General features: G+C 35.7%; 2 protein-coding genes across 2 annotated transcripts in view; one reads left to right on the top strand and one right to left on the bottom strand.

Moving 5' to 3' along the window:
- The window catches only part of itgb3b (integrin beta 3b), a 38891-nt gene extending 37897 nt beyond the window's left edge, over nucleotides 1-994 (bottom strand). Inside the window, exon 1 of the mRNA XM_022670315.2 lies at nucleotides 888-994. Within this exon, the coding sequence (XP_022526036.2) occupies nucleotides 888-954 (67 nt within the window). The 5' untranslated portion in view covers nucleotides 955-994. The remainder of the gene's footprint in view (nucleotides 1-887) is intronic.
- Nucleotides 995-6854: 5860 nt separating this feature from the next.
- Nucleotides 6855-20790, top strand: part of synpo2lb (synaptopodin 2-like b) — a 35888-nt gene continuing 21952 nt past the window's right edge. The window contains exons 1-3 of the mRNA XM_007259725.4: nucleotides 6855-7189; nucleotides 18328-18479; nucleotides 19189-19922. Of these exons, the coding sequence (XP_007259787.3) occupies nucleotides 7088-7189; nucleotides 18328-18479; nucleotides 19189-19922 (988 nt within the window). The 5' untranslated portion in view covers nucleotides 6855-7087. The remainder of the gene's footprint in view (nucleotides 7190-18327; nucleotides 18480-19188; nucleotides 19923-20790) is intronic.

Below are 20790 nucleotides of genomic sequence, written 5' to 3'. Positions count from 1 at the left end.
ATGGGTTTAGGGGCAGGGCAGAAGAGTACCAAAGTGTGCAAAAGTACACAAAAAAACATCAACCACGCCTATAGCACAGTTGAATCTGTGAGGGTGCTGCAGAGGCTTTTTCCCTTTTTTTATAATTTTATTTCTGATTTTTATCCCATTTTCTCACCAATTTACACGGCCATATACCAAATCCACTCATTAGGACCCTCTCAATCATTAGTGATGCCTCCTTCGACACATGTAAAGTCAGACTCCACCTCTTTTTTTAATTGCAGAGTAGCATCACAGGAGGAAAGGGCAGCGACTCGGCTCGGATACATTAGCTCACAGACGCAGCCTTGTGCTGATCCACATCACCCTAGGAGCGATGAGGGGGGGAGAGCGCCACTGAACCCACCCAGAAAGAGAGAACAAGGCCAATTGTGCTCTCTCAGGGCTCTGGCAGCTGATGGCAAGCTACATGAACAGGATTCGAACCAGCGATCTCCTTGAGCTCACTCGAGCCCAAAAATATATTTTTTTAAAGGTTAGAAAAGGTTTATATAATTTTTAAGGAGGATTGGTATGTTTTATTAGTTAAAAGGAACACATTTTAGCTATTAATGAAAAAAATAAAAATTAAAAAAATATATGGTTTAGGGTTTAGTGCCTCTTTAAAACTGAAGAAACTACAAAAGGTTCCTCAAACTTTTTCAAACAGTTTTTGTTTGTTTTCTTTACTCTCTACTTTTTACCCATCTTTGGCTTAATTCTCTATTAGTATTTTTCAATAAACATTATGAGACTTTTCTTAAATAAACTACAAAAACACAACTTTCCCCTTATCAAACAACACATTTAGAGCATTTTATATAAGTGTATATCTCATACTGAAGAGCGTAAAGGTCAGGACTCACCCTGAGTGTGAATAAAGAGAGATATGAGGAGATTAATCCAGAGCTGGGAGGAAAGGAGAAGCTGCATCTTTGCTGCTGCTGAACTGCTGGAACATCTAACTCACCCTCCTCCTGAAGAGAGGAGCGTTTACCACGTGACCCCACCGATGCCCCGCCCCCTCGGAGAGAGAAGCAGCAGGGGAGTAGTTTATTACTGCTGAGAGGAAAGGTGTGGTGGCATGTACACACACACACACACACACACACACGCACACACAGTTTCAAACTAACACACTCAGCAAAATACTAACTAACATACATAAACCTTCCTAAAAAAAAAAAATCAAACTGTTTTTTAAAGAAACACCAAAAACATACAGTACTGTGCAAAAGGTTTAGGCACCAAATTAAATTACACTAATCCATTACACTAAACCACATATAATTTGAACCCTGGCATTTTTTTATGCTTGTCATAAAGAAATTGGCCAAAAAAAACACAGAAACTATACATTAAACTATGATAATATAGGGGACATTCCAGGATTTTGGTACATTTTCTGTCCCACCACTTACATTTTAAATGTACATATCCAAAATATCTAAATGACTATTTTTTGTGAGAAAAAAATTTGTGACAAACTGTAAAATATGGTGGAAAAATAAGCTCCTTAGATATTATTCAAAAGACTGAATACCGTTTTCTCTTGTCCCACACACTGGGTGACCAACTCCTTTGGCAAATTTAACAATTAAAATAAGCTGTAAATAAATGACTTCCTCTTGAATATTGTTGATCTGCATCTCCTTTACTTATGAAAACAACTGCTTTGGTCTACACTGTTTTGCCTGTCACAGTTTTTATGCTATTAAGTTGTGTCCCACAACATGCGCTCAACCCTGTTACCATAAGGAATTTTACCTGCAGAGAAAGAGTTAAAAATATTTGTCTACTGGCACAAAGGAAGTGACATCACAAGGACATTTTCTGCCCACATGGCAAGACCAAGAGTAAGTGCTCTAACAATTTTCAAGTTTTTTTCCAAATGTGTTTGTCCAAGTTGTGTGTGTCACTCAGTGAACTCAACCCTGTTACTCATATTGTAAGACTAATAATGAGTAGAGTCCAAATTTACTTTATATACTTATATAACCATGTTTGTCCTTGATCTTGTATACATAGCTAAATTTTACAGTTAGCATCTCCTGGGTTAAACCACAACTTAGCCTAGATTTGCAACCCTGTTACTCGCAACCCTGTTACTGTAAGTTGCCAAATATATTGCATAATCTAATTTTAAAAACTGCTTTGATACCTGAGCTTGACGAATCAAACTTTTTGATAGTCTATTACCTGTATTTAATAAATATATGACTAAAAATGATCAAATTGACGATAAAATTTTCAGAAGTGACCACCCCTGAAATGTACTAAAATCCTGGAATGTCCCATAGTGCTAATCATCACTTTTAACAAGGAAAATATTTACATTTGTGAGTTTTTTACCAGTGATTCTCATACCCCTCAGTTTAAAGAGTGCTGCATCTGAAAATAAAGAGCTAACAAGCCCTATCCCTACCCCTAACCTACCTCTCCAGCCTAACGAGAATCAGGACACCCTACAGTAGGGATGTAAATAAAATAATACTCCAGTAGATACAGATACAGTATTTTAGTACTTAAATACAGTAATGAAGTAAAAATAATACTCCAGTAGATACAGATACAGCATTTTAGTTCTCAAGTACAGTAGTGAAATAAATCTACTTCATTACTATACATGGCTGAAACTAATTCAAAAGTTTTAAAACATTTTATCAGCAACAAAATATAAAGCATTTCTAGTTAGCTAGTTAGCTTTAAAGGCTATTTTACTGAATAAATGTAGACTAAAAAAATTAATAAAACTCAATAATAATACTAAACAACTATGCAGGATTTATAGACTATATCATTTATTATTAAGATAAATACTTTATTGATCCCTTCAAGCTTTATCCCTAACCCTTGGAGTGCACACGCAAAACAGAGGGGTAGGGGTAAGGGGTAGGGCCAAGGGGTGAAATGGGATTGGGCCGTACACTTCTCAGTCATGTGTCTCAGCCAGCCAATCAGCACCTGATTGGTAGATCAGCCTCACAGTTGTAATTATATTCAGCTGTTCAGCCTGTTGTAAAGTTTTGCCCCATTGTTTTACTCAGATTTTCGCTTGCCTTTTGGCTGGTTTGCCTTGATGTTTTGCTCTAGTTTTGACCCTTTATTTTCGTGTACCATTTATCCCTTTTGGACTGTGTTTTGGCTTAGATGTTTTGGCTATGCTTTGGCTAATCTTTTTTTTTTTTTTACCTTAGCATGACTATTTTTTATTTTATTTTATAACTGTAATGAGTAACTAAGTAAGTGAGTAATGCAGATACAGCATTTTATTATTAAAGTACAGTAGTGAAGTAAAAATAATATTCCAGTAGATACAGATATAGTATAAAATAATACTTCTATTATTATTAAAATCCTAGAGGGAAATTCTAGAAGTAAACTTTACATTATAGTATATATATATATATATATATATATATATATATATATATATATATATATATATATATATATATATATATATATATATATATAAATTGTTGGCATATCTCTTTTTAAGGGCTATTCTTTAAAATTTTCAGCTGTTTTTTTGCTAATGAAGTCTGATGTCTTCATATATTGTTTAGTTTGTGGGACAAAGTAAACCCTATAGTAATCAAAGCCTTAATTTAATATATTATATGTACTCCTACCAGTAGAGTAACTCACAAACCTGTGTTAAAGACCAGTCATGCAAATAAAAAGGATAAATTAAGTAGAAGTTAAAAAAATAAATGCTTCAAAGGACTCCAGACTTACTTTTTTCCCCAACTGTGCTAAATCTTGTCAGCCTCCCCAAAATGAAATTGTTCTTTCCTTTTCTTCCCATTACTGTTGTATTTATTCGTGCATTTTACTACAGACATAATGTCATCTGACTTAATTAAACAGTCATTTATAACACATGTGGCTGCTAAAAAAAGTCAGTTTTCTTCATATATTGTGTGATTTTGTGGGACAAAGTGAACCCAATAGTAATAAAAACCTTAATTTAAAGCCTTAATGTTTTATAATATATGTACTCCTAACAGTAGAGTAACTCACAAACCTATAGTAAAACCCAGTCATGCAAAAAATAATAATAAATAAAAATACTGTGATATACTGTGAAACCGTCAGAATCTTGAAAAATACAGTGATATGCATTTTTTGCCATACCGCCCAGCACTAATATACAAACTAAGAAAAATAAGTACAGATTAGTACTTAAAAGAGTACAAAGCTTGTCTCTGGGGCTGTGCTTTATATTGAGGTACAAAAAGGTACCTTTTAGTGAAAGTCCTTTTTTTGTACCCGTGTTTTTTGTGCCAGTAAAGATTATAAATATTATAAACATTATCATCAACTGAATATGTGTCAAGAACTTGATGATCCATAATTGTCTGGCTTTTAAATAAAAAATTGCAATTAAAATAAATATTGTTTATTAGTACAGTGATACAGAATACTGAATGTACCTTTTGTCTGGTTAAATGGTACAAATTTGTACTTATTGCTGTTAGAAAACACTTTGTACTTCAGAGGGAATCAAATCTGACCCTGTAAAGACCAATATTATACCTTTTGAGGGTACAATTATGAAGAGTTTACCTTTGAGTACAAAAAATAGTATATCATACCTCTGTTTTTTACAGTGTATAAATATATACATACATATATATATACATATATACTAGGGGTGTCACGATCTCGATATTTTATCGAAATCGAATCGAAATGAGGTCACGGTCTCGAGTATCGAAGTCAAAAAGAGGATCGACGATCCCTCCCGCGCGCGCTACGCAAATAGCGCGGCACCAACACAGCGCATCCTATTCATTTAAATAGAGAGAGCCACTGCATGAGCGCAGTCGGTGGGAGTGTGATCACTGTTTTTTATCTGTCCAACAGGGGAGGGGGGACGGGGGTTGGGCGCGCAGGTTTTGTATCTGTATCTAACGGAGGGGTGGGTGCGCGCAGGTGAGAGCGTGTGAACTCGCTGAAATGCGTGTGTCAGTGTGACTTGAGAACACTGACTATAGATCACAGTGAGGTGGATTAAAAATCTTAAACTTATAATTGACTACACCTGTTGCTTTCCATTGAATTAAAAAAACATCTTTCTCTCAGATAAAGTAAACACAAGCGTGTTTCTGACTAAAATAAAAGCTTTTCAGGAGAGATATAAGTTATGTGTAAATATTTATAAGACAATACCTGACAAAATCTGTTTTAATGACGTTAATAAACATCACTGTGACAGCGCTAGTCACAGTTTCACCACATCACTTATCTAACCAGCCTGTACTGATTTCTGCCCCCCAATAATGCTTTCAATAACCTCTAATAGCCTTTAATAGTCTTCAGTAGCCTTTAAAAGACTTACCTGGTGGCCGTGGTGTGTCCACTAAACTCCGTAGTTATAAACATCCTGAGGTTAGCAGCGCGCTAACTGACCTGTTTATAATGTAATCCGAGCAGTGCCTCCGTGTCGGCTGTTCTAACCTGCTGCTGTTAGCTGCTTGGGCTGAAAGATGAACTGTAGTGAGCTGTATTATCCGGTTAGTGGGGTTAAAACCTTTATTTGTTTACAGAAACAGTAAAAACGGACTGGCTGAGCTCTGTAGCCCGTGGCTGGGCTGTACTGAAGTAGTGACTGAGTGAAGCTTGTGCTGCTGCTGCAGCTCCGACTAGTGGTTGGATGAAGAACTGCAGCTTCATGTAAGTGAGCAGTTTCACCAGCCATCCACACACAGCTCTGATAAACTGCTTGTTTTAATAGTGCACACTGTTGCTACCAAAAAGTCACTAGATGGCATTACCATATATATCTTAATAAATAATAATAATAATATTTATAATATTTATAATAATAATAATAATAAATATATTATTTAAATTTTATGAGGCATAAAATAATAACAAGAAAAAAAAACAAGAAAATCGAGAATCGAATCGAATCGTGACCCTCAAATCGAAAATGAAATCGAATCGAGGATTTAGAGAATCGTGACACCCCTAATATATACCAGAGGCGGACAAAGTACTGAAAATTTGTAATTAAGTAAAAGCACCTTTACTTTGCTAAAATTCTACTCAAGGAAAAGTAAAAGTTCCCATCTAAAAATCTACTCGAGTAAAAGTAAAAAAGTACTCAATTTAAAATGTACTTTGAGTAAAAGTTACATAGTTACTTTTAATTATTTGATGTAAAAAAGTAAAAACAAATCATAAATAGTTGCTGACAGCTCTGTCTCTCTCTCTCTCACATTTTGTATTGCATGAGGACGTTATTGCCTCGTTATTCCACGCGCAAGCATCCTTGCAAATTATTATTATTATTTTTTAATCCAGACAATTGTTTTTTCCCCCCCTTTTTTTTTACTCAGTAATGGGGAGTTTTCCAATGTAGGGAAGTAAATTACTTGTGTCAAAATGTACTTGAATAAAAGTAAAATTACCTATTTTAAAAACTACTTTAAAAATTACAAATTACTCATAAAAGCTACTCAATTACAGTAACTTGAGTAAATGTAATTCATTACTTTCCACCTTTGATATATACACACTGTGTGTGTGTGTGTGTGTGTGTGTGTGTGTATTATTACACACTTATGTTCATTATCTTTTGTAATCTAACTCTTCACATGTCTCCCCTTTCCCAACCGTTCAGGGTTTAAGGGTCTCCTAGATAAACCCCAGAGCGGCTTCTGTGCTATTCTTAGAGCATCTATCAGCATCTCCTGACTGTGGATTGACAGCACAAGTGTGACCAGTTGGATGAAGGGAGGAGGGTCTACACTATTGCAACCCCACCACCCAACATGCAGCATTCCAAAGAGAGAGAGAGAGAGAGAGAGAGAGTCATGGAAGCCCCCTGATCATTGCCCATGATCCCCCCCTCACACTGATACTGGCTCATACGGAGTGTATCTATCTGCAGGCACCTCCCAGAGCTGGCAGGAACTCAGCTCACAGGGCCACTGAAGAGGTGCTGCAGGGCCAGGGATGGGACTGGACGACTGAGGGACGACTGAGGGACGACTGAAGGGGACCAGGGACAGCCAGATCAATACACACAGTGAGAAATAGACCAACAGGTACGATGGTGACAGAAGAAGTAGTGGTCACCCTGTCGGGTGGAGCACCGTGGGGGTTCCGACTACAAGGGGGAGCAGAACAGCAGAAACCTCTTCAAGTGGCCAAGGTGAGAGAACGTGAGACTTTTTTTTCATTGTAGAAGTGTAGAAAATTCTGTATAAAGTGTAAAATAAACAAATTGTTCATTCATTTTGGCTTTTATTTGTAAAATAGCTTAACCTTCCTATTATGTTCATTTGTCAGGAAAAGAAAGGGTGTTTCGGGGTTAATTTGACCCGGTGCAGATGATCTAAAACCCAAAAAAATCCTTACTAACTCTATTACTAATTATTCTATCAATATTTAGTGCAGTACCTCTAACAGGTAGTGGTTCAATTAGGATAATTCACTCATTTAAAAAAAAAAAAAACTTTTTTAATGTTTCACTACTTTTCACTATTAATTTTAAAAGACCAAAACATAAAACAGTAGTTTTACATAACATTAAAACATAAAATTGCAGTTTATTTTTAGTTTTAGTTTTTGTAGAGGGTGGTTGCAAATATGTGAAATTAACCTTTTTTGTATCATATGTTAATTGCACTAATTAAGGCAAGCAGAAGAAGTTTTATACTGAAAAAACTTTTTACTTTTAACTATTTTTCCAAGATCTGCAAACTTTGAAATGGGTCAAATTGACCCGGAACATAACAGGAGGGTTAAGATCTTGTTTGGAATCATATTTTTTAGAGGTGTGCCAAAAAATCGATTCACATAAGAATCTTGATTCTCATTTACTACGATTCAGAATCGATTTAAAATGTCCCAAAATCGATTCTAAGGTCCAATCCCATTTCTTCCCTTGGCCCTACCCCTCACGGTAAGTTCACACTGCAGCGGCACGAAGCGTTTTTCGCTCCGCCTCCCACTGCCCAAAGCGACCGTGGCCGCTGCAGTTTGAACTTACCGTCAGACCCACACAGAGCGTAGGTGTATGAGAATCACCGGTAAGATGGCAGAACAAGCACTATATTACCTTAGATTAACGTGTAGTTTTAATGTTTTATGGCAGAATGCTTCATAACAAGCATAAAAAAGATCGCTAGTAGTTAGTTTCAGTTTCTGTTAGCTAGCTAACTAGCTAACTTTCCAGTTCCACCTTAAATAACGCTACAGGTGGCAGCGGGCTGCAGCATTTAAGGCGGAACGGAAAAATAACAATAAGCTAATCAGAGCTAATTTCAGCTCCCCATCACAGAGGAATTAAGGAATGGACAATATGAATTAATTTCTCCACCTCCTGCCCCCTTTCTGAAGAAATACAACGGCCTAAAATTAACTAGTTAATCAGCAGCTGCTCCTGAACTTTAGCGCTTCACTGCTATCATCACATCAGCCCAGCAGCGTCACCTACACACCACCGCTAGTAGCCTTATAATAAAGCAGTGTTATTTATTATTTATTTATTGTTCATTAACGTCATTGTGATATCCCAGTGATTCCTCTGTCACTGAAGACCCACATTCCTGCACATTTTATTGTTTTTGTAACACATTACCTTCTCCAGGACCAGTGTATATTTTGGAGGCTTTTTTTTCAATAAGTTTTCAATAAATTTTTATAAATCAAATCGTTTTGAATCAAAAATCGATTTTGAATCGAATCGTGGCCCCCAAAATCGGAATCGAATCGAATCGTGAGATAGTAAAAGATTCCCACCCCTAATATTTTTAATATTTTATAATAGTTTATAGCCCCGAAGCCACCATTCAACATATGTATTTATTATTTATTAGTCTATACTACACACTAAGAAAAGTAAGTACAGATTTGTACTTAAAAGAGTACAAAGCTTGTCTCTGGGGCTGTACCTTATATTGAGGTACAAAAAAGTACCTTTCAGTGAAAGTCCTTTTTTGTACCCATGGTTTTTGTGCCAGTAAAGATTAGAAAGATTATAAACATCATCATCAACTGAATAAAGCTCAAAAACTTGATTATCCAAAATTGTCTGGCTTTTAAATAAAAAATGTGCAATTTAAATATATATTGTTTATTAGTACAGTGATGCAGAATACTGAATGTACACTTTTGTCTGGTTAAATGGTACAAATCTGTACTTATTGCTGTTAGAAATTACTTTGTACTTCAGAGGGAATCAAATATGAAGAGTGTACCTCTGAGTACAAAAAAAGTACTCATATCATACCTCTGTTGTTTAGAGTGTATATAGATATAGTCTATAAAGGCAGAGTTTTAGGCCTGATCCTCACGAGGAAGACATGAGGAACTCTACAGGAACATTGAACAGACCCATGCAGGTTACACAAGGTTATATTTCTGTAACTGTGATGCTAAATCCTCATAGGTCAGAGAGTGAGATATCCTGGTACCGAGCTGATAAGTGTGTTCTGCGTGTGTCAGTGAAGAATGTAGGAAAGGTGCGATAAGCCTCTGGAATTACTGAGGGCAGATTCAGACTCCTCAATTTTGATATTCTGATAGCGTGAGTAACATTTAGCAGACAGACACATCTGCATTCATGCCAATACTGCTTTTATTTGATCTTATCTTAATATGTAATATATGTTTTGATTGATATAGATTTTGTATGAAAATTTAATTGGTCAATTTCCCAGAGATGGATTTAGCCTATATTTTCCACTGAAAGGAAAATGTCGTATAAGACTATGCTTAAACCCAGACAAAGATTAAGACTAGGTCTGGACTACACAGGATTTTTAATTGAGATTTTTTTATTGAAAGGAATATATAGTCTAAGACTAGGCTTAAACGCACAGGGGCAGTTTCCCAGATGGAGATTAAGCTTCACTAGACTACACTAGACATTTATAAATTGAGATTTTTCACTGAAAAGAACATTTTTATTAAGTAAAATACAGTCTAAGACTAGCCATAAGTACAGTTTCCCAAACAAATTATCAATCTAATACTAGTTTTAAACCCGAAAAAGGCAGTTTCCTGAACAATTTAATCTAAAGCTAGTTTTAAACCCATAGGGGCGGTGTTCTAGACAAAGATTAAGTTTAGTCCTGGTCTACACTAGACATTGTAAATGGAGATTTGTAATTGAAAGGAAAATATAGTCAAGGTATATAGGTTTAAACCTATAGGGGCAGTTTCCCAGACAGATATTATGCCTAGTCCTGGACTAAACTATACATTATAAATGGAGATTTTCCATTAAAAGGGACATATAGTCTAGGTATACAGCTTTAAACCAATAGGGACAGTTTTCCAGGCGGTGATTAGGCCTAATCTTGGGCTACACCACACATTATAAATGGAGATTTTCCATTGAAAAGACAATTTAATCTAAGACTAACCTTAGAATTCACAGCATTTTGATTAGAGATTTTCCGTTGGAAAGAAAATATAGTTTAAGGCTAGGCTTAAACCCATAGAGGCAGTTTCCCAGACAGAGATAAAGCCTAGTCCTGGACTATACACATTATAAATGGCAATTTTCCACTGTCACTATCCAGTGAAAAACATATATCTCTAAAACAGCAACTTTACAGAAGAGAGATTAAACCTTCGTAACTTTCAATGGATGTCAATGTAGTTAATTTCAAGTAATTTTGGAGAGTTCTATTGGTTTGTGCGATAAAATTATGTAGTAAACTAAGAATCAACAAATATTTATGAACTTATATTTCATTGGACAGAGATGATATGATCTAAGACTGTTCTTAAACCCATGGGGGCAGTTTTCCAGACAGAGATTAAGTCTAGTCTAATACTTCACAGGGTTACGACTAGAGATTTTCCATGGGAAAGGAAAATATAGTCTGAATCTAGGCTTAAACCCAATTGGGGCAGTTTTCCAGGCAGAGATTAAGCCTAGCCATAGACTTTACAGCCTTACGACTAGACATTTTCCATTAGAAGAAGAATATAGTCTGAATCCATTGGAAGGAGAATAAAGCCTGAATCTTGTCTTAAACCTAATTGGGGCAGTTTCCCAGGCAGAGATTACGTCTAGTCTTAGACTACACAGTGTTACGACTAGAGATTTTTAATTGGAAGGAAAATATAGCCTAAAACTAGGCTTAAACCTTTTTGGGGCAGTTTCCAGGACAGGGATTAAGTCTAGCCATAGAGAAGTCAATTTCCTTTGAATGGGAAATCTTAAATCAAAATGCTGTGTAGTCTAAGAGTAGGTTTAATCTCTGTCTGGGAAACTGATCCTTATGATCCTTAATATCTCTGTGCCTTTTCATTTATGTAATTATTTCACAATTGTTTTATTATATACAGTACTGTGCAAAAGTTTTAGACACCAAAGCAAAATTGCACTAATCAATTTATCGCAGCAATATGAGTGTTTTTGCCTGAGAAAAGCACCACATATGATTTAAACAGATGCAAATAAACATTGATACAGTAAAACATAACAAGGAATTCTCATTTTTTACTATAAATATGTTTTATCCTCTGAGCCAAGCTGAAGAACAAAGTGTAGTTTCTCCAGATTTCTCCTGGATGCTCCTCATCCAGCATGTGTATATTATATATGTTCAGTTCCGTCAGCAGCTCACCTGATTTACCACATTTACCAGTAATTTACCAAACCAGGTGTTGATTAATATGATGAGAACTAGAAATAAAACTCTATTAAACTTTAAAATGAAATTACTTTAAAGGAAAACAGGGCTGTAAAAGCTGTTTTCTGCCTTTTGTAAAATTGCTGTTTGTATTTATTAATGTATTAATGCTGTTTTAGGTGTTTTACTGAGCTAATAAACACTTATTTCACAGATAAGAAGCTTTTTCTTTACTAAAAATTCCCACAGGTAGTGGAACTTCACTTTGTTCTTCAGCTTGTCTCACAGGATACAACGTACTTAGTTAAAAATAAGATTTCTTGTTGCGTTTTACTGTATGTATGTTTATTTGCATCTGTTTAAATCATATGTGGTGCTTTTTTTTAGGTAAAAACACTCATATTGCTGAGATAAATGGACTAGTAATTTTGCACAGTACTGAACAGTATTTCTACTTCTTCCGTTGGATGCATGAGGATCTTTTTGTACTATTTTCTTCATTTTACACACTTTTTTAAACACCTCTCTATCTACTACATACCGATTTTACCTCTGTTTGACAAGCCTGGGTCAGGGAGGTCTTGTTCAGCTCTATAGATAAACCCACCCCGGCTCTTCGCACCATATCTCCTCAGTCTTATCACATTGTCGGCTTTTTATTTGGCTTCTTCTGGAATCCATACCTTTTGGAGAACAGCTCTTTCTGTGGATCATCTAAATGTGGATGTTATATTTAAACGTACACCGCGCCACATTTGCCAAGCGATGAGTGTGTGTGTGTGTGTGTGTGTGTGTGTAATGTATTTTCCTTGATCTCAGAGCTATTTTGGAGGGCTGAGCCATGCCTGAGTGGTGTCTGGTCTATGGAGTCTAGTGCTAGATGGCTTCAGCTCAGTTGTGACTCTTTGTGACGCTTTTGGTAACTTTAAATGGATATTTCTTCAAAAAATATATATATTTTTTCTTTTTCCCCACTCTGGAGATCCCCCTAACCCCTTCCAGGCTTCCAGTAGACCCAAGGTCACCTCCACAGGGTTTTATCTGCTGTTCCATTTGTGGCCTGGGCTTTTTTCCACGGCCAGTTCTGCTCCTAAAGAAGATATTCTTATCCTCCAGCCGCTCGCCTCTTTTAACGCAGACATGCGGAACAAACTCTGTGACACTTACTCAGCTAACAGCACAGCTAACAGCCTCTGGCAACGTTTTAAAATGTCTCACGTACTTTTAGAGATGTTCACTGTAAAAGCCACTGTAAAGGCCACAGTAACCATAGTAACAAAAAGTAGATTTTTAAAGTATAATAAGCATTATTATGCTTTATAGTGCACTAAAGTGTCCTTGTAGCCACGTTATTATTAATCAGTATATTTAAAACGGAAAATAAAAAATGGAACAACTTTTTTGTACTTATTCTATTTTTTAATTGTATAAAAAATAGTACAACAGTCTTACTTAAATTGTGCTTAAAAAGTGTACTTTACTGTACTCAAAAATTGAACTATATCAAATATATTTAAGAAACATTTAAACATACTACTTTTCATGTATGTTTTTAAATGTATTTTAAATATGCTTACATTTAATGAGTATAAATACATTTAATACATATAAATACATTGAATGAGTATTAGAACAGTATCACTATTTGTTATACACCAGGTATATTAGGAATGTACTAAGAGTTGATGTTAAATACAGGGTTTGTACGGTCATGAAAAATCTGGAAAAGTCATAACATTTAAAAATTGTAAAAAAGTTTTGGAAAATTTATGGAAATTTGGTCTACAGATTTTTGTGTTTCTGTTTATATATGGATAAAAGCTATTTTCTGCTAAAAAATACATCAGCTCAGAGTTAATTCAGTAATTTAGCTCTCTCTCTCTCTCTCTCTCTCTCTCTCTCTCTCTCTATATATATATATATATATATATATATATATATATATATATATATATATATATATATATATTTATATATTCAAAATTGTGTGTCAGATTTATTTTAGGCCTACTATAATCAATTTTAACTATAGTTTTAGTTGATTTTTGGTTTTATTGTCCATGTTTGCACTGATGTTTTAAAAATCGTCTGGTCATGAAAATTTGCCTTGAAGGCATGAAAAAGTCATGGAAATGTATTGGTTAATTGTATGTTAGTGTATGAACCCTGTAAATATATGTGATCTATTTACATTAGAGTACAAATATACATGCTTCTTGTTCCTGTATTTTGTAATTAGCACACTTCTAGTATACTTCTTTTGGTATAAAATATATTTTACATTTTAATATACTGTACTACAGTTTTTAGCATCTTATAAATCTACTTTAATTGTTTAGTAGTAGTTGTAGTAGTAATTTAATTTACTTTGTAAAAAGTTACATGATACATTGTACTTTAAGTGCTTTAACTACTGTAACAGCTGTTTAAAAAAAAAAAACTTTGCTAAAAATGTACAAAAATATATATATATATGGAAATAAGTATTTCTAGAAGTGTATTGAATTACATTTAAGCTAAAAGTGTACTTTATAGTCTATTTATTTTAAATACACTATATTGTACTTTTTTTTAAAGTATGATCAAAGTTTACTTTCAAACTAGGGTTATTTGATGGAAGCATAATATTAATGTATTTTTAATATATTTTAAGTAAGTACATAAATCTGTTAGACATTTCTCAATAGGTTTAAGTACAATTAAGTATATATTTTTCCACATATATGTTTCTCACATATATGCTTTAAAAAATGAGATACCATTTAATTTCCTTCTCCATTCAGCCACCAAACTCTCAGACGCCATCAAACAGAACCTGTTGCGGCTGATTGACAACTGACTCCTGACAAAAGCTAAGGACTTTATTTAGGTTCTCCAGGGAACACATGGTGAATTTATGGCATGTCCTGGTTCAGGCCTGAGCGTAGAGACAACAGCTGCCCTGGCACCAGCCCTGCATGTTGTTCTATCTGACCCCATTCTCAACATCCCATTTAACGCACAATCACTTTAAAAAACAAGCTACTTAGGAGGCTTGGGCTTCTTTACTACACTGAAAATAATGATCAGTAAAATTTACTTTTAAAAAGCTTCGCAACTTTCTGCATTTGCGTTTTTTAAGTTAATTTAATTTTAGATAAATTTAAGTAACTTCAACTCGGTTTCAAGACTTAAATGTTACATAGAGTAAATAAGTGATCTGAACTTCAGTCAATCCTTTCTTTTAGTAAACTTTACTTCATTTATTTTTGCTAAATCAATCCTTTCTTTTAGTAAACTTTACTTCATTTATTTTTACTGAATCAATCCTTTATTTTAGTAAAAATTACTCAAATAATGTATTATACATACTATATTATAATTCCTGAAATAATAATGAATAATAAAAACAATGAAACACATGGATGGCATGTAATACATTATTTTTTTTAATATTATAGAATTATATAATATAATTATAATATACTATGTGTCATGAAATATTTAAGGTCTGTTTACAAAATAATTTTTTGAGATTATGTAACTTTTTCGAATGTATGTTTTAACTAAAAATATTTATATTTCAGGAATTAATTATAATATGTTATGTATCATACATCATTTGAGTAATATTGTATAAATTGTAATTGTAATTAGGTAATATTGTATGCAGAAATTAAGTAAAGTTTACTAAAAGAAAGGATTGACTTAGCAAAAATAAATGATGTAAAGTTTACTAAAAGAAAGGATTGATTCAGTAAAATAAATGAAGTAAAGTTTACTAAAAGAAAGGATTGACTGAAGTTCAGTTCACTTATTTACTCTATGTAACATTTAAGACTAGAAACCGAGTTGAAGTTACTTAAATTTATCTAAAACTAAATTTACTTAAAAAAAAAGTGCAGAAAGTTGCAAAACTTTTTTAAAGTCAATTTTACTCATCATTTTTTTCAGTGTACTCCAAAATAAGTAATGAATTCTGAAGTATTACTTTGACTTCACTCCACTAATTTATATAAAAAAAAGTTATTTCTTTTATTATGGATAAATAGATGCAGATAGTCTGAAGCCCAGCTTATCAGCACCAGTATGTGCTGGTGAAGTAGTGAAGTAGGTGTTAGAACAACACTCTCTTATCTGACAGGGTGATTATAACAATCAGGCCACACGACCCCCCCCCTTAACCTCCTCTACACATTCTTATTGTTGTTCTTATTATAACATTATTACAGGCTTTACCGGCTTATGGTTGTGGTTTATATGTTATGTTCTCTGGAAAAAAAACATTTCTCTTATAAACCTATATATAAACCCACTGCTTTCCTTTATTTTAAAGCAGGGCTGATGAATGATTGATAACAGCACTGGTCTAAGCTTGAGATTGTGTGAGATTACTGAGAAAACTGATGCAGCACCGCTGTAGGATGTGGTTTCACACCTACTGCCACTCATGGGGCCCTATTGTACACCCTGCGCATGATGCATCGTGATGCTCATTGCTTACATTTACATCTTAAACACCGTCAACAGTCTATTTTCAGGCCTTGCAGCCGCATCATTAAAATAGTGTTGGAGTTTGATCACAAGAGTCAACAGCAGGTCAGTATCTGTCTCTGCTGAGATGCACAAAAGCGCCACACTGTTAAGATACGAATGTGCCAAAGTCAGAGCTCATCTGGCTCTCAAAGGCACACTGATTGGTTTATTTCATATTTAACCCATGATTAATTAAGAGAATTAGTACAGGCCTTTTCATGTTTCGAGCCATGAAAGACATCTTTTTTGAGCCTATTTATTAACAATAAATAAATAAATATGCATTTTTTTTATTTTTATAATTTTATTTCTATTTTTTTCCCATTTTCTCCCCAATTTACACGGCCAATTACCCAACCCACTTATCAGGACTCCCCCTATCACTAGTGATGCCCCAACACACCAGGAGGGTGAAGACTAGCACATGTCTCCTCTGATACATGTGAAGTCAGCTACTGTTTCTCAGCTATTGCCGAGTAGCATCACAGCGCTAACACTCGGAGGAAAGCGCAGCGACTCTGTTACATCAGCTCACAGATGCCCTGTGCTGTGGACATCACCCTTTAGTGATGTGGGGACAGAGCGCCATCTACTGTACCCACCCGGAGCGAGCAAGGCCAATTTTGCTCCCTCTGAGCGCCGGCAGCTTGATGGTAAAGCTGCATGAGCGGGGGTTCTAACCTGCGACCTCCTGCTCATAGTGGCAGCGCTTTAGACCGTTGGACCACTCCGTGCCCCTAAATATGCATTTCTAAATGAAATAACTGTGCTTGCAAAGGATAAAAAGTAATGTGAAGCAATAGTGGAAGCTCTTAGTTATTAAAGGTTCCACTGGTTCTTTGAATTGCCAAGGTTCTATATAGTACCACTGCCTTTGTTAAAGAACTCTTGAAGAACACTTTATAGTGTAATAGATGTAACACTTAATGTATATAAGTAGTTGGTATATTTTAATAAGCTTCCTAAGATACTAGCTATAAAAAGGTTTTAATGTATATCGTTGTTGTCCAATGAAAAACAAGTATCTGCAAAACAGCAACTTTACAGGAGAGAGAAAAAAATCAATGTCAATGTAAAAACAATGTAAAAAGGTCATTTTTGAGAAATTCTATTGGTCCATTCATCAAGACATTTTGGCACAGTGTAAGGGATTATGAGATTGTGTGTTCAAATTATAGTAAACCAATAGTGCTTATAGTAAACTATTACATATAATTCATATTTTGTATTAATTAAACATATGCAATAATATAAAATGAGGGGAAAAGGCAGAAAAGATTAACATATATTTATTTGCTGAAAGAGCTTATAGAGCATTGTTCACCCATGACAATTCACAATAATTCTGAATAAATGGATAAATGGATAGATGGTGTTGCTATGGTTTTGCTAAGTGGTTGCTAGGTGGTTACTAGGTAATGTATTTGCATAAATGAGATTAAAATACATCACTCAGCTATGCACGCTAGGTTGCTCTGGCCGTGCGGGGTGTCCAAACTTTTGACCAGTAGCTGCTTTATCCAAAAGCTCCTCCATACACTCACTATATCGGTTGCTCTGGCTGGGGGGGGGGGGCGGGGTGTTCAAACTTTTGACCTAAAGCTGTTTTATACCATAGCTGCTCCATATACATTTACAGTCCTGGAGATCTAGCTGCCGTCCTTTGATGGGCCCCATTTATTTCTATGGAAACAAATTGTACAACAATTGTACTTCTATAGGCTCTAGTGCTATAGGCTTTTCTATAGAAATGGGAAAAAATGCGTACATTTACAAAGTTTTTACGTAAACTGTACGTCCGATCAAAAACATGTACACAATCAGGCCGCACAATCTGGAGTTGGAACGGTGACAATATCTCGAAAACTGCAGGACAAGAAGCGCGGCGACGAAAGTGCAAATAATAATAATAATATTAATGCAGAAGCAATACGCAACCATAATAAATGATTAAAATAGATCACTCTGTGCGTAATACATCTATATAATATATGAGTCTTAAAGTAAGTTTTTAATGATATTACATTTTTTTAGGATGTAATTGTTAGTCAATTTGTCCTGTAACATTACAGGAGGATAAATTATATGTCCTCCCTTAAACCCACCTACAGAGAGATGCTCTGTGGAGTGCTGTGTACTGTGTGTGTGTTACACTGTGATTTATCTCCCTCTGCTGCTGCAGGTGAGGAAGCGCAGTAAGGCCTGCCGGGCTGGTCTTCGGGAGGCAGATGAACTGATGTCAATCAATGATGTGTGCTGCGGAGAGCTGTCCCACTCTGAGGCCATGAACCTGATCGACAGCGGCCGGGGAATCCTCCAGCTGCGGATTAAACGGTCAGAGCCAGTTTATGAGTGTGAGACCTGAGAAAAAAACAAGAACGTGTTTTTTGGAGTGTTTAAAACTTTGCATAAGATCATCACACTGATTTATTAGTGAACTAATGTTTAGTAGCAATGACAATACTGTTTGTAACATTCTTTCTTATGTGCCTAACACGCATTTACTACTTTTTCTGCTTTGATTGATTTTATATTAATGAATAAATAGGCATCAATATTCAAAATGTACAATTTTGTCCAAACAGATAAGTACATAATTTGGAGTCTTATTGGTAGAGCTACATAGTAAGAGTTCAAAAATCAACAACCCTGATTTTTATTCACAGCCACTTGGTACTTGGTACGCTCTCCTCCACCAGTCTTACATGCTACTTTTGTGTGTCCTTATTACACTTCTGGCACAAAACAAAATGAAGCAGTTCAGCTTTGTATGATGGCTTGTGACCTGCAAAAAAAATGGCAAATGGCAGCCAAAGAGGCAGGGCTCAAGTTATGTAAAGCTATAAGCCTTTAAACAAAGTTGAAGGAACTGCTTGAGGTCACCCAAAAGCAGTGTGTAAGACTGGTGGAGGAGAACATGATGCCAAGATGCATGAAAACTGTGGTTAAAAAAATAAGGATTATTCCACCAAAAACTTTTGAAACATTAGAACATGTTTTCTTTGCATTATTTGAAGTCTGAAAGCAAATTATTTTTCGTTAGGACCCCTGTTGGTTTCCATTCTGTGGTGCTCCCGGACCGCGCCCCCTCCCCTCGCATCGATAAAGAGTACAGAGCCGCCCTCAGAGCCCTGTCTTCTCCAACCGCCTCCAAACTATCATGTGACCCCAGATCAGCGCTCATGTCTCCCACCAGCGGCCTGGAGTTCCTGACGTCTCCTCCGGACAGCGAGGCGTACTACGGCGAGACCGACAGCGACGCAGACATCGCAGCTCAGGAGAAGCAGCGCAGGCAGAGGCGCCGCAGCCCCAACAGTTCTCCCGCCAAGACCAACGGTTCAGGATGGCCCCTGGAGGAAGAGAACTCGGAGATGAGCGGCTACGAGAGCGCCCCCGATACTATGCACAGTATGTACCCCCAGATGAAGGCCTGGGCCATTTCTAACGGTGCGCTGGAGGGGATGGGGTCCCCGCAGCAGCCCTGTCCATCCGGAGTGACCCGCAGAGAGGTGGTCCTACAGCCCAGCCAGGTGGAGTGGTCCCTCCAGGCCGAGAACTCCTCAGAAAACTCCGACCAAAGCCCCTCAGGAGCAGCAGAAGTGGACAGTGGCTTCCAGGAGCCCCCGACAGTGCCCCCTCCACTGGTGTCCCCAGAACGGGCCAAAGAAGCCCTCCTGCTGGCCTCCCACAGGCAGCTGGTGCCCATGGTGGGTCCTGTGGAAAACCCTGTGGATGAAGAGCTCACTGTCACATACATGGATAAAGCCAAACAAGCCAGTAAGTACCTGATTACAGGCCGCATTATACAGATGTATTATTGTGGGAGATACAGTATTTTTAGGGGAGCTCAAATCTTTGCATAAGACCATCACATTGATTTATCAGTCTACTCATGCTTCAGTAATAATGGCAATGCTGTTTTATGAAATGTGTAACAACTGTTTTTAAAAGTTTTTACTACATTGTAAATCCACTATTTGTCAGAACTCAAATTAATGAAGCCTCTTTTACATAATAAATGTACATTTCCAAATATTACTCAACTATTTAGATTTAGCTGAACATTTGTGGGCACATATTAACATTAGAATTCAAACAGAGATCTTTGAGTTAAATTAACTTATAAATACTGAGATTAATATGAATTCTTTTTTTGATTGGCTTGTGGCACAATCTATCTAATCTACAATGCAAAACCTTTAAAAAAAATAATAAAAAACTCTAGATTTAAAGTGTGTCCAAACTTTGAATTGTACTGTACTTCCAAAATGTGCAAGAATCAGTTTTTTTTTTAAATAAATAAATAAAGTATTTAATTCATATAAATCCTTTGCAACTTCTCAGATTTTAAATAGGCAGTATGGATTTTTTTTGAAGGTTGAAAACTTGACATACTGTAAATGGAAAATATATATTAATTTACACATTTGTATTATTATTTATCATTTTTATTCCCAAAACATATATTAATATATTATAATAAACATCATTACATATTAGGTTAAATATTGAGTTCAATCTTAATTCTTTTCCCTTGGCTCCTGGCACAATCTATTTGCATATTGACTGTGTCTGCCATTCTTTTGACACTCACCATCAGTGTAAAGTGATTCCCTGCAGGCTATGATATAATATGGCCTCTGTG

The sequence above is a fragment of the Astyanax mexicanus genome, chromosome 15 (genome assembly GCF_023375975.1).
Source record: "Astyanax mexicanus isolate ESR-SI-001 chromosome 15, AstMex3_surface, whole genome shotgun sequence".
Taxonomy (NCBI): domain Eukaryota; kingdom Metazoa; phylum Chordata; class Actinopteri; order Characiformes; family Acestrorhamphidae; genus Astyanax; species Astyanax mexicanus.
The sequence above is the reverse complement of the archived record's forward strand: the minus strand, read 5'-3'. Positions and strand labels throughout refer to the sequence as shown.